We start from the raw sequence: 27,803 nt of genomic DNA on the forward strand, positions 1-27,803 counted from the left end.
TGCAGGGCCTGCGCCGGCTTCTGCTCCCAGTCACTACTTCCCCATCCTCGGGTGACGGAGCTGAGCTCCTGCCACTCCAGCTGCATCCCTGGAATGGTTTATGTCTAAAATCTGTATTAGAGCCCGGTGTGACGGAATCCAAGTGGTAGAAGAAAAAAGCTGTTAGTGAAACATACTGAACAAAAACATTCAGTAAAAGCGGAGTGACTCCGGTGGGTTCCTGAAGTAGCTCTGTTCTTTGAAGGGAGCATCTTTATCCCACAAGATTTAGGGACCCTGAACGTGTAACAGAGCAGGGTCTGCCCTGGGAGGGTCCGGTCCATGCTACAGTGGTCACTACAGCCACTAAATATTTTGTTCTTGGGTCTGCATCTCCACCCCAGTCTGGCATCAGGTACTTCATCCCCCCACACGTGCTGGCCCTGCAGTATTCTTTTCAGGATACTTCCAGCACTGGCAGATCCGGAGAGGCAGAGCATCGCTCTCGTTCCGCACCCAGGAACACCAACCAAGCTCTTTTTATAGGGGACAGGATGAGACAAAACTGTAGATTCACATGTGACACTTGCTTTTTAATGGCTTGAATGTCAACTGAGTGGCAGAAGCAGAGGGCTGGGAGGGAACAGAAGAAGTGAGCAAACAGGACTGTTTGTCTGGGCTAGTCCACAACAGCAGGAGGCTCTGCCTCCCCCATGCATCCGGGTTTAAACCCCCGCAGCCCTCCCTCTCCCTCAGCATCATTTCCTCGGTGTCCTCCTTCCGACTCCCCGCCGAGGGCTGCAACAAGACTTGGCTGTCCTGGAGGCCGTTGGTTCCCAGGCAGATTAGTTAAATAAATGCTAATAAATACTCAGACAACAAGGAGCTTTTTAAACCATCTCAGAAATCCCTTGTCTTCTCAGCCTGCCTGCAATGCCCCAACTCCTCAATGTTTGCAGTCTAAACCCCCCCTTCCCCTGCAAACCCGTGGGGCTGGGCACAGCAACAGTGCTAGCGATGCCCAACGCCCTGCACCGAGCTCAGCCAGGCCCTGCAAAGCCGGAATTAACAACTCCTCCTGCCCACCAGCAAAACCCCTCCAGCAGCCAACTGCAAAGCTGTAAATCCCCCCGCACCCTTCCTCAGCAGATAACAAGAAGGCTGGATTTGTCTCCCAGCAGCAAAGCTTAGCGCAAGGTGTGCAGCTATTTGAGATGATCAAACCTTCTGTGCTCAACCAGCTCATCTCCAGCCAGCTCCACCCCAAACACCCTTCAACTTCGACCAAGGGAAGCTCTGGCCCTGCTTCCTCCAGACATAGCTGCTCAGGGGGTCCAGAGCTCTGGGCAGCGTGGGGAGAGCCCTTCTCCCCACGGCCGGTGAGCAGGAGCCATGCTGGCAGCGGGATCCAGCCCTGGCAGGGATCAGGTCTCGTAGCCATAGCAGCGGGGTATTTATTACAGCCCAGCCACACTCCACCCCGGGCTGGCGGACTTTAGCCCTTCATCGAGTAGAAAAGTAGCAGCAGACGCCTCTGATCCCGAGGGGCAGCATCAAACACAAGGAGGGCCCCCAAAATAATGGTGAGTGAAGCGTTTCGGCTGATACAAACTGCTGCCCCCCGCTCCCCCTACCCAGATTTTAAAGCTTTTTTTTTTTCCCCCCCTCTCCTTCCCTCCATGCTACAGGCAAAATTTCTGTCCCAGGATCAAATTAATGGTACGTAGAGCTTTGTTCTGGTTTGTTTTTTTTTTTATTAACAAGATCAGCTTAACAAATTTTTATATATTTATACATATATATATTTTTATATATATATATATATATAAAAACTGGCATTTCCCCAAAAGGGTCTCAGTCTGGGTTTGTGCTCCCCCACTTGCCCTCCTCCTTCCTCTCAAGGGGATCTGCTTGCTCTGAAATCACAGAAATCTCCCCAGTTTTGTTAAGACAGCGCTGGGCACAGGCATGGAGCTGAAAACCCGCCGCAGACCCACACACTGGATTGCACCAAGACCCACAGAGGTTAACCAGCACCCTCCCAAACCCATAAACATCAGCCCTGGCCAAGCTAGCAGGGACCTGGAGAAATTTCAGGTGACCATTTGCAGTACTGGAGGCTTCACGTAAGATGGAAGAGAAGATGAAGGAGGAAGAGGAGGAAGGAGAGGGTGCAGGAAGTACAAATTCTCATCATGGGGCACCTGGGCTTTCCCTGGGAAAGGGGACCACTGCCTCGGGCTGGAACGAGGAAGGGTTTGCTACAAGAATGGCAGAAAAAAGCTGAAAGAACAGTATTATTGCAAATCTGTTAATCTGCAGCCCCTGCGGGCTCAGCAGCTCTGCAGGATTGCTGCAGGGGAGGAGGCAGCTGGGGCAGGGGGAGGCCACAGCTCCCATGGGGCACCCAGCACCCATGCCTGCAGTAAGGTCTAGGGACAGAGAAGATGAGGGTGGTTGCACCGAAACAGGCTGGTTTTTATTCCCAGGGCTGCTCTGCAGACAGGACTGTCCCTGTGCAGCACAACTTGCCCGACAGAGTTGAGTGTGTGGAGGAGCCACTGTGCTAGGAGCAGAGCGGGGAGGCAGGATGAGAGATGGCAGCCTTATCTAGGTCAGCTGCCAGCCTTATTTATTTATTTGAAAACTGCGAAGCCAGTGTTGGAGGGGGAAGGGGAGAGGGCGGGCGGGCAGGCGGGGCCGGCGGGGAGAGGCGAGGGAGGGCCGCAGGGCAGGCAGAGGCTCTGCTCTGCCTGGATCACGCAGCGGCTGGCACTCCGGCTGTCAAATGTCACATTATCAGTTCTTTTATTAAAAGCCAGCCAGTGGCAGGCCAAGGAGGGGCAATCACCAGACCCTGCACAGACCACAGCAGGGATCAACCCAGCATCCTCCACCACTCCTTAGGCTCATTCCTCCAGCATCCTCTCCTACCCCCCGTGAAGGCAGAGAAAGGTACTTTTTAACAGTATTCTACATATTTGGAAGCCTGACTCCACTTTCAGACTTGCTTCATTAGGCTGAAGGACCCCAATTAGCTCAGCTATTCACAATCCTGGATTTTAATTGCCCTTGGCACTTTACCCCAGGGTCCTCCCGCACTGTCCATCATCTTCCTTGAAACGAGACACCCCGAGCCAGACACAATATCCTCGCTGGAACCCAACCAACGCCGCCTGACCAGGCAACGGGAGAAGAAACATCACTGGTAGATCAATGTAATCTTACATGGCATAACAGAGTTTTGGTTTTTAATTAGAGTTCAAGGAATGTTTTTCCCTGTACGACAAGAAACAAAAAGGCAAGATAAAAGCCTCCGACCTGATGGCAGTGATGCGGTGCCTGGGAGCCAGCCCGACGCCGGGAGAGGTGCAGAGGCACCTGCACTTGCACAAGATCGGTAAGCAAAGCGCAGCAGTAGCACATGAATAAAACCACACTGGATCATGGCTGGAGAAATTCAACTTTTCTGTGGTCAGGAGGCTACATGCAAAGACAAGGAAGCTGCCTGGAGCCCAGGAGATAATATTTACTCTTAGGTGAAACAGCCCAGGCAATGCAGCTATAATCCAGAGCAGTCACCAAAACCTAGTCTGATGTGCTGGACGGTGAACACAGTCAATCCAGCACATGGATTAAACCAGTGCCATTAAAACAGAAAAGCTTCAAGAGCAGGAGGAGGCATACCTATTGATTGTGGAGGCTGGGAAACTGTCCAGTCCAACCAGCAGAGGTAGAAGAGCACAGAAAGATACTCTTCTGCAGATATATATAAATAAATCCAAAGCACAGCACAAAGACTAAAGAAGAATCATGAGATAAAACAGGCTGGATTAAAAGTTCTGGCTGTGAGGTTTCAGAGCTCAAGCCTAGCAATGCTATAAATGGGGTTTTGGGTCAGGAGAAAGGCCCCAGCAGTGGCCCAGCCTGGTCCAGACCAGAGTCAGGCAAAAGGTGCCACAGGAAGGGGAACTGGCAGGGAGAGGAGGGGGGACGCTTAGGTCTGGATCCAGACTACAAAACTGAGCCACTCCTAAAGAGTCTGCTCTTATTTTTCCAGACAGAAACGCAGAGCTGGATTTCTCCACTTTCCTGAATATAATGTACAGGCAAATGAAGCAAGAGGAACCCGAGAGGGAAATCCTCACCGCCTTGTCCATGATAGACAGGCAGAAGATAGGCGTTATCACCGTTTCGGAGCTGAGAGCCAAACTTACAAGACTAGGAGAAAAGCTTTCCGAGGAAGAAGGTATTTTGCAATTCAAAGATGTATCAAATGCTCCCCCATCTTCTTATTTCCTTCCTGATTTTCCTCTGTAGTATTCATAAGCGAGCATCTGTCCCATGGGAGACATCCGTGCCCCCAGCTGCAGGGATGCTGTAAGGAGCACACAGGGTGCTGGCAGCTTCCCAAGAGCACAATTTGGAAGAAAGAGGGGAATATTTTAATTAAGATTCTTAAAAAAAAAAAAAAGGGAGGGGGAAGGTCTTGTTTGTCAGAAATTTGTTTCCAAGGGACACAGTAGAAGGGAATTTCCAGGAAGCTTCAAATGATCAAGACCTTTTAGACAGCAGATTTTGTGCTAGGCATTTTAGTACACATATGAATTTTTTAAATGCATTCCCCATTCTTTCAGCTTCCCCAGGCTGCAGGAGCGGGGCCCAGCCTGCAGGAAAGCAGGGCAGTGCCCCACACACCCTCTGCCCTTGGGACACGGTGTCCTGTCCCCTCCCTGCTCCAAACCACATCACCTTTGGGTTCTTCTCCAGCTCTCGCAGAGCTCTTGCCCCTCCGACCCCGCTGCAGGGAGCAGGCTCTGGAGCTTTCAAACTGCTCACTCTCTGCCTAAGATCACGTTAGAAAAACCCATCATCAGTTTGATACAGGCAAGGAATGAGTTTTACCAGGGTTATGGGGTTTGTACGGACCCCACTTGGCTCCTTGAGGGTGTAAGAACTGTCCTGTCTAATGTTAAAGGAGAATTTTGATTTAATCAGAGCAAGGCTGGTCAGCCCAATCGGTCACCAGCTTCACAAGGGATACACCAACAAGGCATTTCTTCCTAGTGTTTTCTTCAATTGTTTAACTGGAATAATAGTTCATGGAGCTATTGGCATTTGAAAACACTTTCAGAGCTATTATGAGAGCTGAACAAACAGTGAAAACATGGAGACATTACTCCTAATTAAAGGCATCCTAGCAAGAACCGCCGTTATATAAAGATTTGGGAGGTGTGGGGGGATTTCCCATTACTTTTGACGTACAGGTTGCGCATCTACTCTCAGCCTGTACCAAGGCACTATAGGTCCTACTGTTGGAAGGGATGCTTCTTCTCAACAAGAAACTCCCCTTTTGGCTTGACACACTGAACTCCAGCTTGCTAAGCTGCTATAAATATTTGATACCGGAACAGACTCAATTTCATTAGCATCTGCAATTGTCCAGTAACTACTGGCACGTACCTTCATTTACAGAGGCTCCAGAAAAGCCTTCACTTCATTTTAATTTAACGTACTTTTACCAAATAAGAACGAACACATTTCTCTTCTATGTTATTTTTAGATGTTCTGAGGAGCATTAATTATTTTTTGAATTTATGTCCCTAGAAGCACTTGATTACCATCAAGGTATTCTTTTTGAAAGGAGGATTAGATCTCCTGGAAAGAAAGAACTGTTACCTTACAGTAACAGCAGTTCGTACAATTTACCCCTCATTTACCCCACACTGCACCCAAATCCTCCTGGCAGCAGCTTCCACCAGGGCTGCACTTATCCCCTGCACACGCTGCCTGCAAACCAAGGGGGAAAGTGTCTCATCCAGTACCCCCACGAACAGCAGAGAGAGGAAACAGGTAATGCTGCTCACAGAGACCTTCCACAACTATGTGCAGTAAAACAGCTTTTTTCCCCCCCAAACCTCCCTGCTCCCTCCCCCCATGACCTTCCTCCTGGATTTCACAACTGGCAACTGCAAAGCCATTATTCCGTGCTCCAGTATGAGTACTCAGAGTCTTATTTAAACCACCACCGCTTGCTCAGCCTGAACAGCCGTTCTGGTAAGCGTAGCCAAGTAGCTGTCAGGTAAAAACCAGCCTCCTCCAAGCTCCCGCACCCATTTCAGAACAGGTGAGCACTGGAGCACTGCAGCACTGCTCTGGTGAGGTGACTCCAGCCCTCACGGGCAGGAATTATGGTGGACTCAGAATTAGCGCATCACCATGTACGATCCCTCTGTTTCCATGGTCTATCACAGAATCACCTCAGTTTGAAAAGCCCTTGAAGATCATCCAGTCCAACCATTAACCTCACACTGACCATTCTCAACTCCACCAGATCCCTCAGCGCTGGGTCAACCCGACTCTTAAACCCCTCCAGGGATGGGGACTCCACCCCTGCCCTGGGCAGCCCATTCCAACGCCCAACAACCCCTTCTGGAAAGAAATACTTCCTAAGAGCCATTCTAACCCTGCCCTGGTGCAGCTTGAGGCCATTCCCTCGTCCTGTTGCTTGTTCCTTGGTTCAAGAGACTCATCCCCCCCTCTCTGCACCCTCCTTTCAGGGAGTTGTAGAGGGCGATGAGGTCTCCCCTCAGCCTCCTCTTCTCCAGACTAAACAACCCCAGTTCCCTAAACGGGCTCTGAACACCTAGAAGGTGTCCCACTAATGAAATATCAAACGATAAATGCAGGTCCACAACCCAACAGCTTCCCCTCCAACAGATCACACCCGTCCTGTCCCTCTGCACAGCGCCCAGCCACGGGCCCAAAAGAAAACACCAGCAGGCTGGTGAAACCAGACACGCGCCCTTCAACATCAGCACGTACGCAAGCAAAAACCTCTCTCCTGGTCTGTATTAGATGCCTTACGTAAGGAAACTGCTGCCCAAAATGTTATCAAATAAAAGCTACTGGGATTCTCTGATGTTTTAGTGCCTATCTGCTATAGGTTATGAGTAAAAAACAAGCCAAGGAATTCGCCTCCCCTCCTGTCATCCGAAGGAAGAAGGCACCTAATTCCCAGTAGCAGCTTCATTCAGCAACATTTAATGTGACTTTTCTGTGTCATTTCTTACATACTTCTATTTTATTGACGTTATTTGACAGGAAACATACTTTTTAACGGTTTAGCCTGTACAGAAGAGAGCATTTTAAGTTAGATAACTGCTGTTGCTGCCAAGGCACTCCCAAAGCTGGAATGAAAAAGCATCACTACTGCCAGGTGCCAACCGCACGGCTTCTAGGAGTATTTTCAGCAAGAGCCTTAGAGCCCCAGCTGAGAAGGTATTCTTCCCTTTCAAACGCTAAAGGCCCGTTGATATTAACAAGCGCCACACAAATCTACTTAAAGTTGGGCACAAAATCTGCACGAGCACTTAGTTTTGTCTGAATTAAATAGGGACAGGTTTGCTATCCAAGCCAAATAAGCCACTCATACCAAGAGCAATTAAAAGCTGATTTGGTCTAAATTTGTGAATCTTTTCCATGTGGAACTCAAAGAGATGAACATCTCTGCTCCAGAAAGTCAGACATGGAAATCAAAATCGAAGTGCTAAGGGTCATTTAAAACTATAATCTGGATGGCACCTCCAACTGATCCCAGAAGTTATTACTTCTAACAAAAATGATTTGAAAACCCAAATCCTGCATTACTCTTCTTTTGAGGATCACAACATCCCTAATATGTGCCACTCAAACTCCTATTTTTCTTTTACTCTTTCAGTTGATGACCTGCTAAAAGGAGCCAAAGTTGGACCGAATGGAACGATAAAATATGAAGAATTTGTCCACACCATTTGTCTTCCTACAGTTGACTACTAAAATTCAAAGCAAGAGATTTGGTAAGAGCAAAACCTGAAACTTATTTTGATTTCAGTTTCTCCTAGTTACTGTTTGGACTCAGGAGTCATCATTTGCCTTTAAAATCCTTATTTTGCCTTCATGATAGTGCTTACACTTACACAGGTTCCCACCCTATTTCTGGAGAAATGTTGTCACAAAATGTGAGCTGTTACTTAAATAAATGGAATGTGACATTCCCTTGTGTAATGTGTGTCATGCTTAAAAAAACCCCAACTCTTATTTTAAAAATGCATTTGAGTCTACAGGTTGCGGCACAAATGATAACTTGTAGTTAGGGTCTCACAGTGACTGTGTTCCAAGAAACCAGCATCACCCAGAACCATTTGCTGCTTCCACACACCCAAACCCAGATACAGTTCTTTGTGCAGAAACAGATTCCCCAGGAAGCTCGATTATGTCACGACGGTGGTAAATTTAGCATAACTATGCACAGCTCCCCAGTATTCCTCAGATCCGTGGTACTATCTCAACCAGATGTTCCCCTGTCACGAAGCTGTCAAGTTAACGGTCCCGCATGCGGGGTGGCCGCATCCCTGCTGACTCCCAGAGCGACAGGAGACGAGCAGCCAGCAACTCCCCAGCTCCCCGTCAGCAATGCTCACCGGCTGCAGAGGACAACTCCCGGTCTCCAAGCACAGGAACGGCCTAGGATCGCTGTCTCATTCCTCCTCATCTTTCGCACCTCCAACAGACAAGATCTCTGTGGCGTTGTGCTTCTCGCATTATTTATTGAGGTGTGGTATCTTGCAACGTCAAGTTTCTGTGCAGTTAAAGTGCCCCTGCATTTTGAGGCAACACACTGAAAATGCTGTGCTTGGTAAATGTATCTGTTACCAAGTTCTGGGCTAGCTGCCCAGAACATACTCCTAGAGACAGCCTGGCAAGGAAAAAAAGAGAGGCCATGAAAATGCAGCTTCTCTACAACAGGAAAAAACCCACCTCATCTCTCTTGACTTTAGACCGATGAAAACCAACGTGACCCGCGGCAATCATTACTGATCTTATTCCATCTACCTCTTGGCAGCCCCAGCTGAGGTCCTCAGACTGACATGACATTTAGGACAACGTACAGCAGATTCTCTGGAGTCAACTGGAAATTTGCAGCAACCTGTGAAGTACGCTGGAAGAGCACGCGCTCCTGCCACCTCTGCTGGGGCTTCTACCCACGGGACCCCCCATCCCCTCCTTCCATCCCTGCCTCTCCTTTCTTTTCTTAATTCTGAATCTTTATCGCTGAAACAACTCTTTGCTCAATTTGTGAAATGACCAGCAATTAAATCATTACAGCCACGGGGGATACAATGCATTCATCCCCTACTGAGACGCCCAGCACAGCCTGAACACCGCGGACTAAGGGCACCACCAAAACCATCACACATCGCTGCAACACTTGGAATCAACCAGAACTACAGCCAGCACAAACTTGGTTATAAACCGAAAAAAACAAAGCATGAGCCAACCTTAACCCTTCCAGATCAGTAACAGTGTCTCTAGAAGGGTAAGGCTGGGATTATTCTCATGGAATATTATTACATGGGGGTAAAAAAAGCACAGATGAAACGACATGCTGAATGCTATACAAGAAATGGAAGCGGATCCAGGACGTATCTTATTTAAGACAAATGGCAGTTTTGTGCCCAACCTCCCGATTCAGAGCCAAGCTGCAGAGTCTGCAGTTCTCACAAGGCAGCAGTCCCAGACTAACCCAGTAAACTCAGACTTGGATCCTGACCCACCAAGATACTAACCAAAGGCCCTCTGAACAGTGAAGGATCGTGCTTCATGGGGAAATGAACTCTGCTCAATGTGTAACTGCCACACCTCGTGCCTGCCAGCCACATCCCTCAATTCTTCTATGAGCTCTTCCTACTCTACAGACAGAAAACAAAACAAAAAGCCCCTTGTTCTCTGAAAATTAAGAGTTAAAAGCAGCTCAACACTCAGATAACACTCCAGAAAAACATTATACAGTGAAATAGTGATAGGATCCACTAGAAAAAACAAGAACAGGTTCCAACTAACAGCAGAAGATAGGATTTCTCTTGTAACTCTCTTGCAAGTGTTCAGAGTTAACCTCAATGTTTGGACAAAAAACCCACCTACCTTGACGCCGAGCCTTTCCGCACTCATGCCTTTCCTTTTGGAGGTCTGCCCACAGCGTGGAGTTCAGTTTCTGACCCCCAGAGCTCTTCCAGACCTTTGCTACAGAAGTACCAGCAATGAAGGCGAGCAAAAACCTCGGCTGCTTTGAGCATGAGCATTATTAGCTTATGAAACAAGGAGTTCATTTAGAAGCATTTGTTTCCAATATGCATCAATAGCCAAATTACAAATGATCCAATACACAGCTTAATTCTTCCCTATTGACCAGAACAGTTGATTAACAAATCCTTTCAGCTGCAGACAATATAAAAGCTTGTATGTCATGGGGATTGATCAGCTCAAAATCACTTTGGATTACTCCAGAATGCATCTGTATCATAACAGGCGGTTACTATCCTCTCTGGGTGGGTAAACATTACCCAAATAAAAGCCAGCAGAAAGGAACCGCACTTCACACACACTCACAAAACAAAGCAGCATTGTTAGAGCTTGGGCAGACAAGTGTGAGACACTCGGTGCCACAAAACATTCAGAAGCAAAGCATTCCTGTTCAAAAGGGACCTCTGCAACTCTGAGTTCACAGAAAACACCCTCCTCCCTCCCCTTTTTTTTTTCCCCCCAGGAAACACAACATAACTGAATGCTTTTTATTACATCTAAAGATTTCTACATAAACAGGTAACATTCAATAGGTAAACCATTTTTTTTTTCCAATGCATATAATAAATATTTTCACTTGGTACTTTTATACAAACTGACATTGGTCTACTATACATTTTTAAAAGTCATTTACTGGTTTGGCATGCCGTATGGAAACTAAGAGAAAGTTTTTAAGGCAATGAATGACAGATTTAAATTCATGGAATTAATGGTAATTTTAATATTCTGCTTATATACATTTTTCCCTTTGTTAATTAAAACAATTAACAGCAGCACTTTTGGGGACCACCAGCAATTTTCCCTTGTTAGAAATCTAAGCTCTGTTTAAAAAAAAAAAAAAAAAGAAAGAAAAACAGTTACACTGACAAAACAAAATCTTTTCTATTTAAAATGTGCTTAAAACCCTGAAATGTTAATCTGCAACGAAGAATTAATTTTCAAAACGTTCTCCTCACAGTCCTTAGCTCTGCGTTGGGAGGCAGGTCCAAGAGAGTCCAATGAAAATCTATCAGTCATCCCGTCCTTGAAAGGCTTATTGAATCCTGGCCATGGAGAGGAAAGGGCAAGCCTGGAATTGCTGTCACATCGATCATTACAGAAGTGCTACAAAGTTTTTAACGCATGGCATCAATTACAGTTCAGTGTGCTTTTTCATCTTCTAAAGGATGCATCAGTGACGCCCTCAAGAGCGATTCACAGCCACTTCCACCCTGCTCTTCCAACAGCTATGTACTCACCCTCCTGTACACACAAACACGTGCCCACACCCCACTCCTCCAGTGGAAGAATTTGAGGACAAGAGACCACTGGCCTAAGGATCACCGGAACTCTGCAGTCTGCAGCGAATGGAGCAGCACGGCAAGCCAGGCCACCCTGGGTTGCTTTACTGCCGCTTTGACAAAACGCGAACTAACGGAGATTGAGTTTTGGAGTGATGTTTGCAGGGAACTTGTCGAGAACTCAGACTGAGACTTCTACCAAGCAATGTTAACTGTGGTCAGAGGCACAGAGAATTATCAGCTATAGAGAACACCCTAGCATGAAACAGGAATACTCACAAAGCATATGGGATTAATACCACAAAGGAGGATTTCAGAACATTTCTGTCCCTTCTTTGTAGAGCAATGAGGTTAAAAAAATGACAACGGCGAACTGAACAGCCTTCCTTCCCTTCAGGGTAACTCGTGAGGAAACGGAAGACGTCATCAGCTGACCTCACTTTCCAAAAGCTAAGACAGGCATAAAGATGCCAGATTCTGTGTTACCAGACAGTCGCCACATTTAATTTTATATGTGAATTAACAAGATTTTAATACCATTGTCAAAAGTGACATAAACTCTCTTCAGGTCATCTTTAACAATACAGTCAATGGAAATGTTGCCACGATCGTCGGTAAAACAGCCACAAGCTCTCCCGAATTTCTCATAGGTGTTTCAGAAGCTGGGGACACGCACGCTCCCAGTTACACTGATGGCAGTCGTACTCCAGATTTACAAACGGTATTATAGCAAAGCATATGCTCTGAAGTTACCAGGTTAGTATTCATGACTAAAATGTATGAGATATATTCCTAGTGTAGGTTTAATCACTTCAAAATCAGACTGAGTTTAAAAAATAAGTATTTCCCATTTTCTATCCTTTTATTTATTTTTTAACTGACATTTAATAAATTATAAAATTGGTGTATGGTGAAATATATATATCAGCCAGATATGTATGAAATACACATGCATGGGAAAAACTATTTAACTCACTTTTAACTCACACACACAGATCTATAAATACATATATACACACACATATACATATAAACACAAACATTTGTTTTCAAAATTCAAGTCAACTATTTAGTGGCAGAGGGATGCTGTAAAAACACTAAAAACGATTTTGATGCCACATAATGTGAACCTTTCAAATAACCATACGACTGATCATACAGCAATACCTAATGCTACTTGGATTAAAGATTTTTTTTTCTTTTTTTCCTTTTTTTTTTTTTCCTTTTTTTTTTCTTTTTTAATCAATGCAAGATTTTGAGACAACTTCATAGGCAAAAGGTGGCCCTTGTCAATGCTCAAAGCAACTAACTGCAATCAACAGTTTTGGACATTAAAAATTCAGACAAGAATCTGCTAATTTTAGTATTCCTTAACTCTCTTTCCTGATAAACTTGTTACCTGCACTTTCAACGAGTTATAAAAATATTTTTCACACCAGAGGAAATATTTACTCTCTCTGACATGGACTTTGGGACACAAGAGAATCACTTCCTTCCCTCCCCCTTCTCTTACTTTAAAGAATCTCCTGAAAAACTGCATTCCAGCTATTTACACATTTCACTCTTAATAAGAACGGATCAGCCCAAATGACCCATCAGTTCTAAAAAAAGATTTTCCTATATCATGCACAACTTTAAAAAAAAAAAAAAAAAAAAAAGAGAAACAGGAAGTAAGTATGGCTCAAAGTTCAACATATGCATACTGAAAAATCAGGGAAATCAAAAAAAATCACAAGGCCAAAAAGAGAAAACTGAATTTTGAAACCCACTACCCTAAGAGACTTCAATAGGTAGCAATATGTTTGAGTACATGGGCTACAGGGTGGGGCTTTTTTATTGGGTTGGTTTTTGGTTTAAGAGACTCACATTGAACATTTAATACTAATTTTGATGAATGTGAACTCAGAAGACAGTGTACCAAGACCATTATCAGCTGCACAACCATGCAATAGTGTGTTGGTATTTGTATTTTCTTCCTTTTGTTGACAAGTTCACTTTTAAGCAGAAATTTGATCTACTGCAGCTAAAAGTAGGTTTCTCCAGACAGAACAAGATAGGCCTCAATTCAATAGGCCATTTATACACGCATGGCTAACTTCAAAGCACAAGCAGTTCCACAAATTTAAAATTGATACATGCTTAATATTTTGCTGATTAAGATCTTAAGTTATTTTAAAAGGATTTCATAGTAAGTTCTTAGAAACAAAACCCTACAGTCCAGTGTGTCAATGCTTTTATTTGGGGCTAGATTCTATAAAAATTCTCTGTCTTGTCCCACATAAGCACAGCCAAGTAATTCCTCAGCCTGAGATTTTATTGAGTCTGGCCCTCAAGAATAATTGGTGCACTAATGAGCTTGCGACATGCTTGACTAAAGCATGGAATTAAAAACAAAATTATAATCATCTGAATAGAGGGTCACAACCAGAAATGACCAAAAAAAATCCTAAAAAACCAAACCCACTCCTGAAAGGCTCTGTCCTGCAAACAGAGGGGATGCTGTGGAACAGTTTGGGTAGGGTTTATTCCGCTTTAAGCATAGTAAAATCTGCACTAAATATGGGATGGGGAATTAGATTCCACCACCAAAGGTAAATGTCTCCAAGAAGAGGAAAAAAAACCCTCTCTCAAGTTTGAACTTTAGAAGTTCAGCTCCTTTCCTGTTTATGTTACTGTGAAGAAAATAATGCCATTTGTGTCCAAACTATGGGGGGAAAAAAAAAGTAACTCACATGACAAATGCACAGGTGTAAAATCTTCAGCATCCATAAAAATGAACTGAAGCTCCTTGTTTTTGTTATTTTTTTTTTGTTTTGTGTTTTTTTTTTTTTTCTTATTTTTACCAGTGAGGCCATCTTAGGTTTATATACAAAAGTAAAACTGAAAATATACTTTTGTTCTCTGTACACATAAATTTTTTTCCCTAAAAAAGGAAAAAAACTTGTCTATGTTTCTAACATAAAGTAAAACCAAGCACAAAGATTTCCTCTGACGAGTTCATTTACTCCAAAAATCAGTCCAACGAAATAATGTCTGGTATGATACCAAAGATAGACGCCGTGTCCGTGCTGCTCCTACTTGCAACTGGATGACCATGATTCTCTCGCAGGCTGTTGGAGGAAACAAGACTGCTGTTACTGCCACTATTGCTACCATTTGTGGCTGGCAGAGAACTGCTTCCTCCTGCATTTAGCTGATCGAGAAACATCTGAGATGAAGTGTATGGGAAAAAACGAGAGTGTAAGAGTTCTTGATCATCTGATGCGGAAACTGCCGCAGCTGCAGCGGCAAGAAGGGATGTGTTGTAATGCTGGGGGGAAAAACAACATTTTCAAGTTACATTTCAGACACCATAGTTTTGATTCAGACCAGCACAAAAGAAGGTATTTGTAAGCTAAAGCTCTGACAGCTTCTGGATTTCACACCAGCTAGTCTACTCAACCTTTCTGTAAGGTAAGTGGACCGATGCTGTGAACTTTTATCTCTGCAGCCCCTGATTTCCGAAGCCAAAAGAAATTGGAAATACTAGTATTAGTAAGAGCAAACACTAGAAAGGCAACAGTATCGCAAGACACCCAAAACAGTAAGAGCAAGAAGCAGCACTATTTTACCTCTTCAAAAAATCCCTTGGTGGCAAAATTCCCCCAAATTCAAAGAAACATTTTGCCATCCCTCTCCTCCACTCAAAAGTCACAGACCAACCAGAGCTGGTGAAACTATGTGCTAATCACTGTTGGTGGAGGAAGGCACACTTCTGCGAAAAACGCGTTTAGAAAGAGCACACTTAGTCCATGAGATCGCAGCAAGGGCTGTCCCAGGTTACAGGCTGCTGGGCAGCCCCAAAAGGCAAGAACTTCATCTATCAAGAATCAGAATTTAAATACAATCTCTCTGTAGGGTAATTTTGCTCTTTATGTTTCTTTCCACTATGACAAAACATACATGCAGGCTATTCAGCCTTGTTCCCCAACATTTATGCACTGGTATCATTATGCCGTATCAGTGCAGCATTAGACTTCTGCATTACTTGTTTCAGAATAATTCTCATATCTATGTTTTACTGAATATCAAGATAGCTTTTCTGAATCCAAATTCTACAGGGCAGACTCTGGTCTTAATTATGATATGAAAGTTTCCCTCTGCATTTAGTGCAATTCTCCTGCTTGAGACTGCAGAACAGACATGAAGGGACAAAGGGCAGGTGAGTCACCCCAGTCCCCTTCTTTTCTCCGAGGCACAGGAGGAAAAGTGATCAAGTGGGAAGACTTGCCACCCCAGACTCCTTTTGAGAATGACCCGCTTAGTTCCCAAAACTGGAGAAGCCAGCACCAATCTAGTCCGTTTCAGTATTGACAGAAAGGTGACAAACATGATGTGAACAGGCACACAGCCTCAGAAAAACCAGAGAGCTGCCCCTGACTCCCCGAATTGCCTAAAGGACTGTCAAGTGTCCCAGCGGTGGGGCCCAGCACCGACAGACGGCCAAAGTCAGACATCAGGTCTGAAAAACTAAGGAGGTGGCTGGTGGACCTTCAGCCACAGCCAAGGGTCATTCCACACCACCAGTGGCTGACTGAGCTTAACCCTTGGGAACTGAAATGTTTATCTTCTGTTATGCCTTATCCTACACCTGTATTTAGAAAATGCTTATGTTTGGTCACAGTTTCTATGTGTATAAAATAAAGCTGCAGCCTGCCTGCATTCACACCTACATCATACATCTGCTCCCTCCCTGCCTATACATCCATGCCAGCAAGTCCTTCTCAGAAAACAGTATCTGCCATATGACTTGATTTTCCTCGACTTACCTGATTGTCTCCTGACAGGAAAGGGAAGAAATCTAAACCTGTAAAGAGCCAAAGAAAAAAATTAAGCTTCTCAAAACATAAAAGCACCTATTTTGAAATAAAACCAGCATAATACTGAGGACACTTCAGATTCTCTTCACTACCAGAACTGCAAAACACCAACCTTTTAAATCCTTAAGATATTAACCTAAATGTTTTAGGGTCTGGGGTTTTTTTTAATACCATCTCACCCTCTGTGGATGCAAAATAATATTTTGCAGTACTGAACTGTCAAATGACTGCATGTTTAGATCCTTTTACAAGTTAATATTGCGTGGAGAGCTGTACTTACAGCTACAAACAGTCAGAAGCTCACCTTGCAAGTCATAAGGCATAGGGGTCATATGGAATGGATGCCTGTAGTCTTGGATAAGTGATGTATTGATGTAGCTGGTGTCAACAGCAGGAAGGCTTGGTGTTCTTGACACAGGAGATGCTTGATGGGGTAAATTTAAAATGCTGGAAGAAACAAAGGCTTGTTACAAGTGTAAAATATTGTCTTGGCTTTAATGCTAAGAGAACAGCGTTTGAAGATTTCTATTGCTGTCCCATGCAGGCTATGCCTATTTTCAAACAACACAAAGTCAACCTGCCAATAAGCATTATGAACTTTGTGGCAGGTGCGCAACAACTCCCCTACTAAATTTCAGAGCTTTGCTAGAAAACATCACAGTGCTACAGCACCCCGAAGAGTCTGGTAGGGACTGGAAGGGGGCAGTGGGAAGGTGGGGGTAAGAGCCATGAGCATCACACATTCCCCAAGCTTTCTTCTCACAATGACGTTTTATCAGAAAAGTTAATTCCGTCCAAGACAGTTGAAGTTTAGCAAAATGAAAAGCAAAAGAAAGATCAGTCTCAAGCAGCAGAAACTGATGACTCACTATAAATGCTATTGGGATCTCTGCTATAAATAGGTTACAAATACTCCTAAGCCAGGACAAGACGATCCTAAAGGTATACTGAACCCCCCCAAAAAATATAAATCTGTGTTATGCCACAACATTTATACTCTACAAGGTAATTAGCAATGGAAGACAGCCAAAAAGGTCCTGACAAGTTTTAAGTGATCACTGAATCATTTACACTACTGGAGTAGCAATCACTTCAACAATGGGATCCCTTCGGTTTAGACTCAGTTTTCATTCCTACATGTTTATGTAAACAGGGTGCTTGGCTACTTAGGAGTAATCAGGTTATTCTGGCATTCTTTATTACTATGCTACTGGCAATAATCACTGGCAAAACCCACACACTCCCATACCACACCCATGTTTCTCGTTGCGCTCTCTCTCCGTATGTGCTGCTTTTATATTTCTCTATGGAAGAAAAACATTTCCAGATTTGCAAAAAACGTACTTCTAAGCCACAACCTTTTGCATTATTTTATACTAATTTTCACAAATATAACTGAAGAACTGTATCATGTTACACACTTAACTTAGAGTTGTTGTCCCAGTCTTCTCGGGCCTTGTGACCTGAGATCAAATCCATTTGCAATAAGCTACTAAATCAGCATATAATACAAATACAGAACTTTCTAGACACAATTTCTTTTGAAAGTTGTTACTACTCCCCATTGTGAGTATATTCTCTCTGCATTGGCCTGTATATTTTATTCTCACCCCTTATTATTTAACGGTGATGCTGGAGATATGGAAGGACAGCTTCTCTTTGCAGATGGTTCTTCCTCCTCTTCATCTGATGAGCTGTCAATGGTTAAATCAATCACTTCTACTTTCTTATTTTTATTTGACTGTTGGTGAGAAGACACCTGATGTTCCAAGGAAGAGCTTATGCATCCTATACAAAGTAAGTCAACATTATAAGCTGTAGCTTACAACACTACAATCATCATAACATCACAGCTTATTATATGCCTTCATAAATAAAGCTACCACTTCGAATAAAAGACAGCAAAATCACATAACACTGATAACTTAAAAAAGTACCATCAGCCCCAAACAGGTATTATTCAATATTTCACACAAATGATCATTAAAAGTGACAAACATACAGGCAAAAATGAGCCTTTTGAAAAGTTAAAGGAACATCAATACTTAACAGTTCAACAGTATAATGTTCAGTCCATACACCCCAAACTATGACTTACCATCAACTCCATTGTAAGATGCAGTTACTTCCTGCACTTCCTTCTTCGATCTCATAGGGGCCCATGATCCATCCTCCTTAAACTGAATTTCATCACAATCTGTACAATACTTTAGGATTTCCATGAACAACCTGTCAATCCAAAACATTTCATAACAGTTCTCAAAAAGAGCTTAACTCCTTTTTTTTCCTCCCATATCTTTAGTAGTCTGTGCAAGTTTGAATTAGTGTTTAAAAAGAGTCGAAAGCTTTCATTGTTCTACCCTTCTCTCATCTGCTTCCTTCATAAAAAGGAGTCACTGAAAAATTTAAAAATCTGCACACTCACTTAAAAAACCAACAAAGGTGGAATCCTGCAAAGCTCATGACACAGAACTCTCCATTTCCCAAAATAAAGAAGAATGTGAACTAGCATTTAAAAAAATAATCTCCTTCTTAAATATTGTCAAAGATAAATATGGGTAACTGAGGAAGCCTGTATCTTAAAGCAGTCCATATAGCTGAGTATAAGGACTAATATTTTCTGAAACCTCTTCACAAGCAAAAACTTCCTAACAAAAGCTGAGCATGGGAATCTAAACTTGCAGCCTCTTCTCCCTGTGTCTCCTAAAACTTTTGGGATCCTGGCACCACATCACTCCCAATGGGAATTCCATCTTTTGACCAAAACTATTCATGTGGTTCTGCGTAGGAAAGAGCTTTGCTTTAATTAGCAAGAAAGTTCACTCTTGAAACATTTTCTAGAAATAACCTTCTCTTTGGGATGCTGTAATTACATCACCTAATCTTTAAAATTTGCACCTGGCAACACAGAAGAAATAAGGAAAATGCATTGTTTTAATTAATACTACACTTAGTCCTCACTATTTTAGGCTGAAACCTAGAACAAGGAACCCCACAGTTCTTTGATCCAAAGCAGGGGACCTGTAAATCATGGGGTCCATGAATCCAAAGCAGCCTGTGTGAGGCCCAGGTGTCTCTTCCAGAGCTTTTTTGCAAGGCCTTCAAGAGGATCCCAAGCAACTTTATGCTTCCCTGGCAGACCACCAAAATGAAGCACATACTCACTAAAAAAAGACTCAATCATTTGTGAGGTGGTTTTCTGGGGTTCTGTTCATTTCAAGGTTTTTAGTTTTTCTTTTTGGGGTTTTGTTTGACTTGGTTGGTTGGTAGGTTGTTGGGGTTTTTTGTGGGTTTGAGTAAAACATTCTAAGAGTATTCTCAGAAGACTTTACTTGTTCTCTTCTTTCATCACACTTTGGAAAAAAGATTCCTAAGGAATTAAAATGCAAACCCAGAAATACATACTTGGCATTTCTTCATGGAGACAACAACAGATTGATTTATTTATTTAATGTTTTGTAGGTAGGCAGTACCAGGGAATCAATCTCTATGTCACTTTCTATATATAGCAACTCCCCAAGTGGGCAATTGTACATGGAACTGTACATGCATGTGGGGAGTGGCAGTATTTATTTGATCAAACATGAATGTCTGCTATCAACGATGCCAGATTTGCGCAGTTGAAAGAAAAGACAACATGCGCTGTTTTCACCTAAGGATCCAGCACTCTGGAATACTGGAAAAAAAAAAACCCACCAAACAAAACTGCAACTGTTTTAGGAAGGATAGCTCAAAAATTGACCTAGGATTGGAAGGAATACCTTTCATTATTATTAACTTTAACAGTTTGATGACCACAGTTCTTCCAGAATACTGAACGAAGAGGTATCTGGTTAGCAATTCTTGACCAACAGCAGGGAAATGAAAGGATGTGGTAACTTAAACCAGGTCATGGCCAGATCACCAAGATTTCAGAGCACTGCATGCTGTGCAGCACAAGAACAGTAAGCAGAAAGCGTAAGGTACATCCTTCGTTTTGATTCCAGTTTTACTTACCCATCAATAATGAGATGTTCATAGGGAGCCTTCTTGTCACAGACAGGACAAACCCAGGTTGGTTTCTTTTCATTCATTTGAATATACAAAGTGGCGTCAAAACACTGCAGGTGTGAACAGGTCAAGGCCCTGCATGGTATAGTTAGCCGCATTTTACCAAGCTTTAGGAGGAAAAAAAAAAAAACAAGATTACATCATCTTAGTATTAAATCAACAAACAGAGCTTTTCCGTCTGAAAAGAGACAGAGACAGGTTGAGTTTTACTCCAGAAGGAACTCTCACAAGTCCAAGTTTTGATGAAAATACATGCCACATACACTGTTCCCTCCTTCTTGTAGGTTTGATTATCACATAAAAGTTACTAAAAATCACATTTTGAACTACATTTGATCAAGGAAACTGAAGACTACATCCTTCCATATTCCTGTATCAAAACACAGAGTCCACTGAGCACCTGTAACATACCAATGTCCTGGATGAACCGCAAAAAAGAATTGTTCTTCATCAGGATTTTAAAAGCTGATGAACATGGTTGGACTAGATGATCTTCAACGTCTTTTCCAACCTAGATGATGATTCTGTGATTCTATAACATGGGTCAGTCCTCTCCTACGCACTCCCAGTTAAAGTGTGCATTCCAGCTGCTGCCCACCTCTCAGTCATCAGGGCACTAGTTTAACTTTACAAGAAGCAAGCATATACAAAATGCATTTCCAGGATTATGGATCATTTCCTGATGTGTTTCTCTAACTCCATCATTTTCACCACTTTCTCCAAAGAACTGTCAGAAAGTGACTACTGACAAAGTAAGTCACACCTGTTAAGTATTAAGAAACTATTTTATACTCCTCCTACTGCGATTAACACCCCTGCTATGTATACAGTTGTGAGCTAACCTGAAATTTCACTCCCTTTTTCTTGTGTAAAATACAAATAGCTGACTATCCCCTATAATACCACCATACCTTTGCAACACTACAAAGGGCCTGCAGATGTTAACAGAAGATGAGACAGGAGAAAATGAGTTCTAAAGTACACTTTCAGATGGGGACTGTCCTTTCCTTCAAGTCTGTAGAAAAGCCAGGAGAGTGAGGTTTTACAGGCCAGCACAAAGCTTCCACAAGTTTAATACAAAAAGCACAGTTGGGTACTTAAACTAAGCAGATAACATAGGAGCGCTGAACACAGTGAGCGTTTAGGCTGAACTGTGCAACAGGAATATCTTAGTTTGGATTGGATAAATCAACGTTAACCAAGACCATAAAACATTAACATATGATTACCTTGAATGCTAAATTGATTAGACAGTGAAAGGTGTTCCATACTAATCTGAAATAAAAAAGTTTCTGCTCCTCAAAAAACACCAAGCAGTTGTGTTCTGGCAAAGGGCTTATGCTGCAGTTTAGGAAAGGCATTAACTGACCACACTAAAGGTAAAAAGTAGGAATGTCTAAACAAGACTTTTCCCACATTAAAAAGCAACAAAACAATTATTTATTAAGAACTATTTATAATGAGTATTTTGAAGTGATACATATTTGACTAAAATATGCACAATGACTTCATTTGAAAACCTTCAGCCAACTCTAGCAGTGGATAGTAGGAGGAACTGTTTTTAGAATGGCTTAAGCAAGCACCGTGGTCATGCATACTGATTCTGAGCAATACAAGATGGGTGCCACAGGATGGCACTCAATCTCAGAATATCAGAAAACTAAAAACAATATCAAGAACAAAGGCTCTACTCACAGTCCACTACTTCCTCCATGATGCTTTTTTTTTTTTTTTTTTTTTTCATCCCCCGTAAGCAGAAATCCCTCCACCCCATTCCCAGTAAATTCAGCTAGACTGCAGGATTTTGCTTATTTTTCTTCCCTCTGGCTCTCAGTCACTGTCACAAACCTCACCAGCAGATGGGAGGGGAGCAGCGAACTCCCCTGGGAGCCTGCAGTGATGGTGCTGGAGAGCTCAGACAGCAGGAGGTGCTGTATGTGCCATGTGTTTGGTATCCCCTCCCCCAAAATCCATGACCAAGCACATTATTTTTATCACATAATCAACCCCCAACAAAGCAAGGCCCCCTGATCCATGTCTGTTATGAATTCTTATCTCCCAGATGGCAGGTCAATGGCTCATTTGTCTTTTGGGCACAGTAAGTCTCCTAGCTCAGCAAGGATCAAGAGTAAGGCTACCAGAGATAAAACCTGGATGCTTCTATGTGATGCAAAATAAAAATAAGAAAGGTTGAAGATACATGCTGCAGGAAGAACATAAATACCTGTCTCCTGACTAAAAAAGTAGATTCAAACCAGAAACATTTTCACAGGCTTTTGGTATAAAAACTGTGGCTCTAATTTCTAAGCAGCAGTCAGATCTAATCAAAGCCACACACGTGCAGCTAGAATCAGCGTACTCAGCATTAACAAGTTGATGTCTCCTTTCCCGTTTTTGGCATTGAACCTTCTGGATCAGCTCTGCCATACTGGCCAAGCTGTGTCAGAACCGACAAAAGAAAAGGTGATAAAAGAAGGGAGGCATCCCAACTTTTGAAAAACTGCGTTTCCCAACACTGGTACTGTTTTGATTCCTGCCTGTACGCAGCCAAAGAAACACTGCATTAATTTCTTTTATAACCATACAAAACACTGCTATCTTTTCATGCTAAAAAAAAAAAAAGCACCCAAAACAGGAGTTAAGGATTTGTAAACAAAGCTGCACAACCTACAGTAAAATGCTAGATCTGGAATTTTTGTTCAGTTAAGTATTTGGTCCGGCTGCAAAGCCTGTGGATTTATTTATTTTTATTTCAAGGGAAAAAAAGAACATGAATTCAAGTGTCTTTTTGAAATACAGACTCAGTCCAGCCCATTTGCCTGCTGTATCTTGGATAGATTCAGCCAATAGTTAAGGACAGCTTTTTCTCCATACTCCACGGTCTCAGAGGGAGAGCAGGCCTCTGTGCTAAAAAAAGCTCAGCAGCAATCCAAAACAAATTCAGAGGAAGCTGCTTCACTCTGCACTTTTTTGAGGGCAAAATAAAGGTTATAAAGTCTAACCTGTCATCCCCATCCAGAGATGCAATACCATTTATTTTATTGAAGTATACACACATGAGAATTAATTACACCCATAGCAAATGAGATGGGAGAACAGCATCCTCACATTAACAGAGCTGAAAATGCACCATTCTTTAATTTTTGCTTCTGCTGTTGGAGACCAAAACAGCATTTTCAGTGTGTACTTTCAAAGCATACACTGTCCATTCAAGCATTAGAAAGTAAGCACAAAATATTTACGAAAAAATTCTCCCTGAGCCAAATGCCTACCAATTAGCAAGTAAAAATATGGAGGCTATAATAAAATTGCACAGGCTGAATCGTGCTAATACCCTTTCTATTCATAGGACAGGTTGAAAGGTGCAGTCTCTGTCCCAACAAGCTTTGCAATGATGGATTATTCCAAGAGCTACAGTGAAATCAGACAGCACTGAATGAGGAACATACTGGAAAAAAAGTCAAGTGTGCACGTTTTGTAGACATTATTAAAATGACACAGAGACAAATATGCTCAAATTAATCTGCTATAGATTTTGTTTTGTATGTCTATCAGAAAGCAGTAAATTTTAAAGAGGAAATACTGACAAAGGTAGGACTTCTGAAGAGCTACATCCTAATGTCCGACTGCTGTTTTGTTTTTACCCCTGGCAGAACTCTGAGAAAGTAAAACAGAATTTGACATCTTTAGCAAACTTGCCATCCTAAAAGAATTATTGTAGAGGATATTCCTGCTCTAATACCAACTCGTCTGAATCACAGTGATCAAAAAATACATCTAAAAGCACTGCAGAAGAACTTTCATCAGCAATGGAAGCAATCAGGATAAACAGAAGAGCAACATAACTCCCTGAAGTGGCAGTTTTGACAAATCAAGTATAACTGAAGTAAAGATCTGTAATTCCAGAAGATGCATGAAGATTAATTTAGTGAATTAATACATAGGCACTTCTAAACTCTTACAGCCATTTAGTTCCTACTAACTGATTACTATTTTTGTCTGTATTGGAAACTAATTTTAAGTGGTAAGAATACTGTGCCTAAAGAATGACAAAAAACCCAACAGGACTATTGTTGTGCTTTCTAGAACAACACAGTACTAACAGCACAACAAAAATTCAACTGTAACAGCTCAGCAAAATAAGCTGCCAGGTGTGGACCCAAAATACTTCAGTGTTCCAAATCTGCAGCAGTTTCCATGTGACACATAAATTCATAGGTCTGTAAAATTACAGGATATGAGGTTGTAAGTTTACAGATCGGGATTTTATTTTGTAAATACAATCCCTGTATCTTTCTTACAGCTGAGTTTTATCTTCCTTATAAATGTGTTATTGTTTAATTAGCATCAATGTTGATATGGAGAAAGTCTTAAGATTGAAGACCATGAAAATACCACGTTTAAAGATTTTATATATGTATTAGGCTATTGTAAAAGTAACCACAATGTCAACTGTGCTTTTTACGAAGCAAAGCTTATATATCTGAAAGTTTATCTTTACAATGGTAGAGTTTAAGAATGTACTTAATAACTTGAGAAATAAGTTTCAATTTTGCAAGAATAAAGTCAGTTTTCTCCTTCAGATATCAAAACTGAAAATTTTGTGTCAAGCTTGAACAGATTGAGCCAAACCAGGAAACAGATGTATCCTTAATCTTGAGAAGAGGTTGAAATGCTATACTGCAGTAAAGATACTGTGTCAATTAATACAGAGAGCAGCTATTCTGAAGGTGCATGGTACTTGAAACAAGAGCACTAAGTCCCAAAGATTAAAAAAGTGCACATAATATTAATGTTGTGCAGTTTACCAATGACAACATAAAGCGAGGTATAAACTACTGCTTATCTCTGCATCTACTTGTTTAAAAAACAATTAGGTCAAGATACAGTACATCTCTGCCTCTTCCACGTTCTTTGGAACTGTATTCTCCCACTTCACATTTGGAACAAATTTTGTTTGAACCACCTCTAGGGCGCTGCTTTGTTTTTAATCTAAGATTATTAAATACTCAAAGTGTACACATGCATATAATCGACTTCAGTTAAAAGACGCTCAATTCTTTGACTGCAGACACTGGCTGAAGAGCTGCTTTTAATAGTCAGATTCACCTACCTTACCACTGAGAGTGGTTTTATCACAACCAAGGACCCAAACTGCACACTCAGATGATCTAGTGACAGAGTTAAATGTATGCTTACATTTAATTTTGAATAGCATTTTCAAGTTAACAGAATACCCATTTTCTCAGGGGTGTATGACATGCTTAAGCACAGTGACAGATAACTTCAGCACTGGATCCTGCCCCCACAGAGTTAACACACAGGTAAACACAAGCTAACCTCTACCAAATGCATGTCCCAGAAGAGCCACATTTTGATCAGAATCAGTTTTGAGGGAATAAAAAAACCCAACTTACTGGACAAAGAAGAGAAACTCTTAAGCTTGTCGTTGCTATTTCACTGTCTGGATCAGCAGTCAGTTTCTCTTTAACTGTTATTTGAAAGAAGAAAAGGTTTCATTTACAGTTGGTTTAAAACATAAATTGCAGGACAGAGAAATAAAACAAGTCTGAAACTGTGTGCTAAACTTTCAGTTTGCCATATCTACTGGAAGCAAGCAGCAGTGACTACTGTTTCAGACTCACACAGTAAACGTAACATAAGCAGTCTTTACTCTCTAGAAAGATCATAAACAACGAGATTTAAGAAAGCCAAAAGCAGGAAAAGCTCATCTTAAACCAAGATCTCTAGAAAATGCATTTATACAGAGGTATCTCTTTTCATATACATGCAACTTTGTACTTGACAGTTATTTAAAATGTACCAACAAGATGAGCCACATTGACTTGACTGTTAACTTCAAGCCCATTTAAAAAAAAGTGTTAGTAACTCTCACATGGACAAGCACCACTGTAAACCTCTGAAATACTTATCAAGCAATCCTGTGATTTAAAATTGAATAGCAAATTGAGAAATACGGAATCAGAAGTACCCTGACAAAATCTGAGTTGTAAATAACTGCGGTATGAGCACTGCAGAAGTCTTTCATCTCTACCCATCCTCTACTTTTTAAAGACTGTTTTATAAACAGCCATTGGTTAAGTGAACAAGTCAGTTCCACGTTCTTCCTGCTCCATGAACCTGACCCACACCCTCATTCTCACCTTGTGTACACAGAGCAGTAGCCACCTGGAAACTCTCTAGATTTTTGTGCATTTAAATCATCACACAGCGTTAGCACAAGCGAATGCCCAGCACTATATGCCACTGGCTTTGTAGCATTTACTGGTGGACTAATTTCGTCCCTTCTGGAGAAGGTCCTGTGCTATGTACAACACACATTATCTGAGCATTAAAGAGCATGACCAACAGCTGTCGGGTGTTGGTATTTTTGCCCTCTCCCTGAAAAGGAAACATGCAGCAGTTTTTGCTTGTACAAATTTTTATTGTACAAACTTATGCCAACATGTACTTGTCAGAGAAAACAATAAAAGCGGCAAACCTCACACTACATTTGGAAGGGGGATGGGAGGAGTACTGTGCTAGACACTCTCTCTCCAGGAGCTCACTCCACGATACTGTGTCAAAGGAACAAAAACTGCGTTGATGGAGACTTTCCTCCAGCGTGTCAGCATCAAGGTTCAGTATCAGGCAGTTAGTTCAGCTTGCTTGAGGTACTGAATTACCAGTTAACTATATAAATACAGTTGTTCTGTTCTGAAGAAACAAAGCCAGTATGGCTGAACTGAAAGAGATTCTCTTGCATTTTTCCCTTCACAGTGTCAACAGGGTTCCTGGACTGGCTCCTAGTACAAACAAAGGCCTCTGAGTCTTTGAATTGGAACTGAATACAAAGAACACCACTATCAGATTCTCAAAACCCAGAGAATTGTAGGAAGTCCAAACCTCAGTTAGCACAGTCCTATTTCAAATCTCCTTTTACAAAAGCTATTTTTCCTTTTTAAACAAGTAGTATATCAGACATACTTAGTGCTCTAGAATGATCAGGGTTCCGTATTCCTTTTGCTCGCAACCTCTGCAGTAACACCGTAGAGGACAGCTGCTTTACAAGATAGACTGCCATGGAATAGTTCTAGAAAACAGAACAAAAGATCAAAGTAAAAACTGTTTTAATCAAAAGACAGCTTGTATTTTATACAATGCTTATGCAATTTGTTATGTGATTAGAGGGCACTGTCTTGCTGAAGCAGTTAATAAGACTTTAGATGGCAAAGTTTTCAGACTAGAGAAAACCCATCGTGCTTCAGAAAGTTCACAGGGCTGGAGTTTTAGAGATACAACAAAAGTGACTTCACGCTTCACTGAGATTAGATTTAGCTGCAAACCAAGCTATAAAACCAGCATTTCGGACACTTCTGGAAGTTTTTCATCTAACTCGGGACATGCAATCTACAGCCCATTTACATCAATAATGTTAGGTTCTGCAGTTGTGTCAATACATTTAAAGGAAGTTGTCAGGTCAAATATGATCAAAACTTTTTTTTTAAAAATA

At 42.0% G+C, this 27,803-nt stretch overlaps 2 protein-coding genes across 6 annotated transcripts in view; one reads left to right on the forward strand and one right to left on the reverse strand.

Moving 5' to 3' along the window:
• Positions 1–1,222: 1,222 nt before the first annotated feature.
• CALML4 (calmodulin like 4) lies at positions 1,223–11,190 on the forward strand. 3 transcript variants are annotated; one of them, XM_074880939.1, is made up of 6 exons: positions 1,223–1,562; positions 1,668–1,698; positions 3,239–3,379; positions 4,040–4,228; positions 7,700–7,817; positions 11,060–11,190. In XM_074880939.1, exons 1-5 carry the CDS (start codon positions 1,560–1,562, stop codon positions 7,795–7,797), a joined length of 462 nt encoding a protein of 153 aa, XP_074737040.1. In that variant the 5' UTR covers positions 1,223–1,559; the 3' UTR covers positions 7,798–7,817; positions 11,060–11,190. The 3 variants fall into 3 exon arrangements, with proteins under 3 accessions (XP_074737040.1, XP_074737039.1, XP_074737041.1); XM_074880938.1 differs by lacking the exon at positions 11,060–11,190 and having other exon boundaries at positions 7,700–8,015; XM_074880940.1 differs by lacking the exons at positions 1,668–1,698; positions 11,060–11,190 and having other exon boundaries at positions 7,700–8,015.
• The window catches only part of PIAS1 (protein inhibitor of activated STAT 1), a 64,856-nt gene continuing 47,628 nt past the window's right edge, over positions 10,576–27,803 (reverse strand). For 2 of the 3 annotated variants that reach the window (XM_074880934.1, XM_074880935.1), the window contains exons 7-14: positions 27,278–27,383; positions 25,708–25,781; positions 20,237–20,397; positions 18,339–18,469; positions 17,851–18,028; positions 16,545–16,687; positions 16,190–16,227; positions 10,576–14,691 (exon numbers count right to left, since the gene is read on the reverse strand). In XM_074880934.1, coding sequence (XP_074737035.1) covers positions 14,395–14,691; positions 16,190–16,227; positions 16,545–16,687; positions 17,851–18,028; positions 18,339–18,469; positions 20,237–20,397; positions 25,708–25,781; positions 27,278–27,383 — 1,128 coding nt within the window. In that variant the 3' untranslated portion in view covers positions 10,576–14,394. The remainder of the gene's footprint in view (positions 14,692–16,189; positions 16,228–16,544; positions 16,688–17,850; positions 18,029–18,338; positions 18,470–20,236; positions 20,398–25,707; positions 25,782–27,277; positions 27,384–27,803) is intronic. The other variant, XM_074880937.1, reaches the window with a different exon arrangement.

The sequence above is a fragment of the Strix uralensis genome, chromosome 11 (assembly GCF_047716275.1).
Source record: "Strix uralensis isolate ZFMK-TIS-50842 chromosome 11, bStrUra1, whole genome shotgun sequence".
NCBI classification, from domain to species: domain Eukaryota; kingdom Metazoa; phylum Chordata; class Aves; order Strigiformes; family Strigidae; genus Strix; species Strix uralensis.

Excerpts from the sequence above, each read along its gene's own strand:
- CALML4 (XM_074880939.1), top strand. Across the intron at positions 1,699-3,238 it reads GTCCCAGGATCAAATTAATG|AGTTCAAGGAATGTTTTTCC; the intron begins GTACGTAGAGCT and ends GTTTTTAATTAG. Across the intron at positions 3,380-4,039 it reads CCTGCACTTGCACAAGATCG|ACAGAAACGCAGAGCTGGAT; the intron begins GTAAGCAAAGCG and ends TTATTTTTCCAG.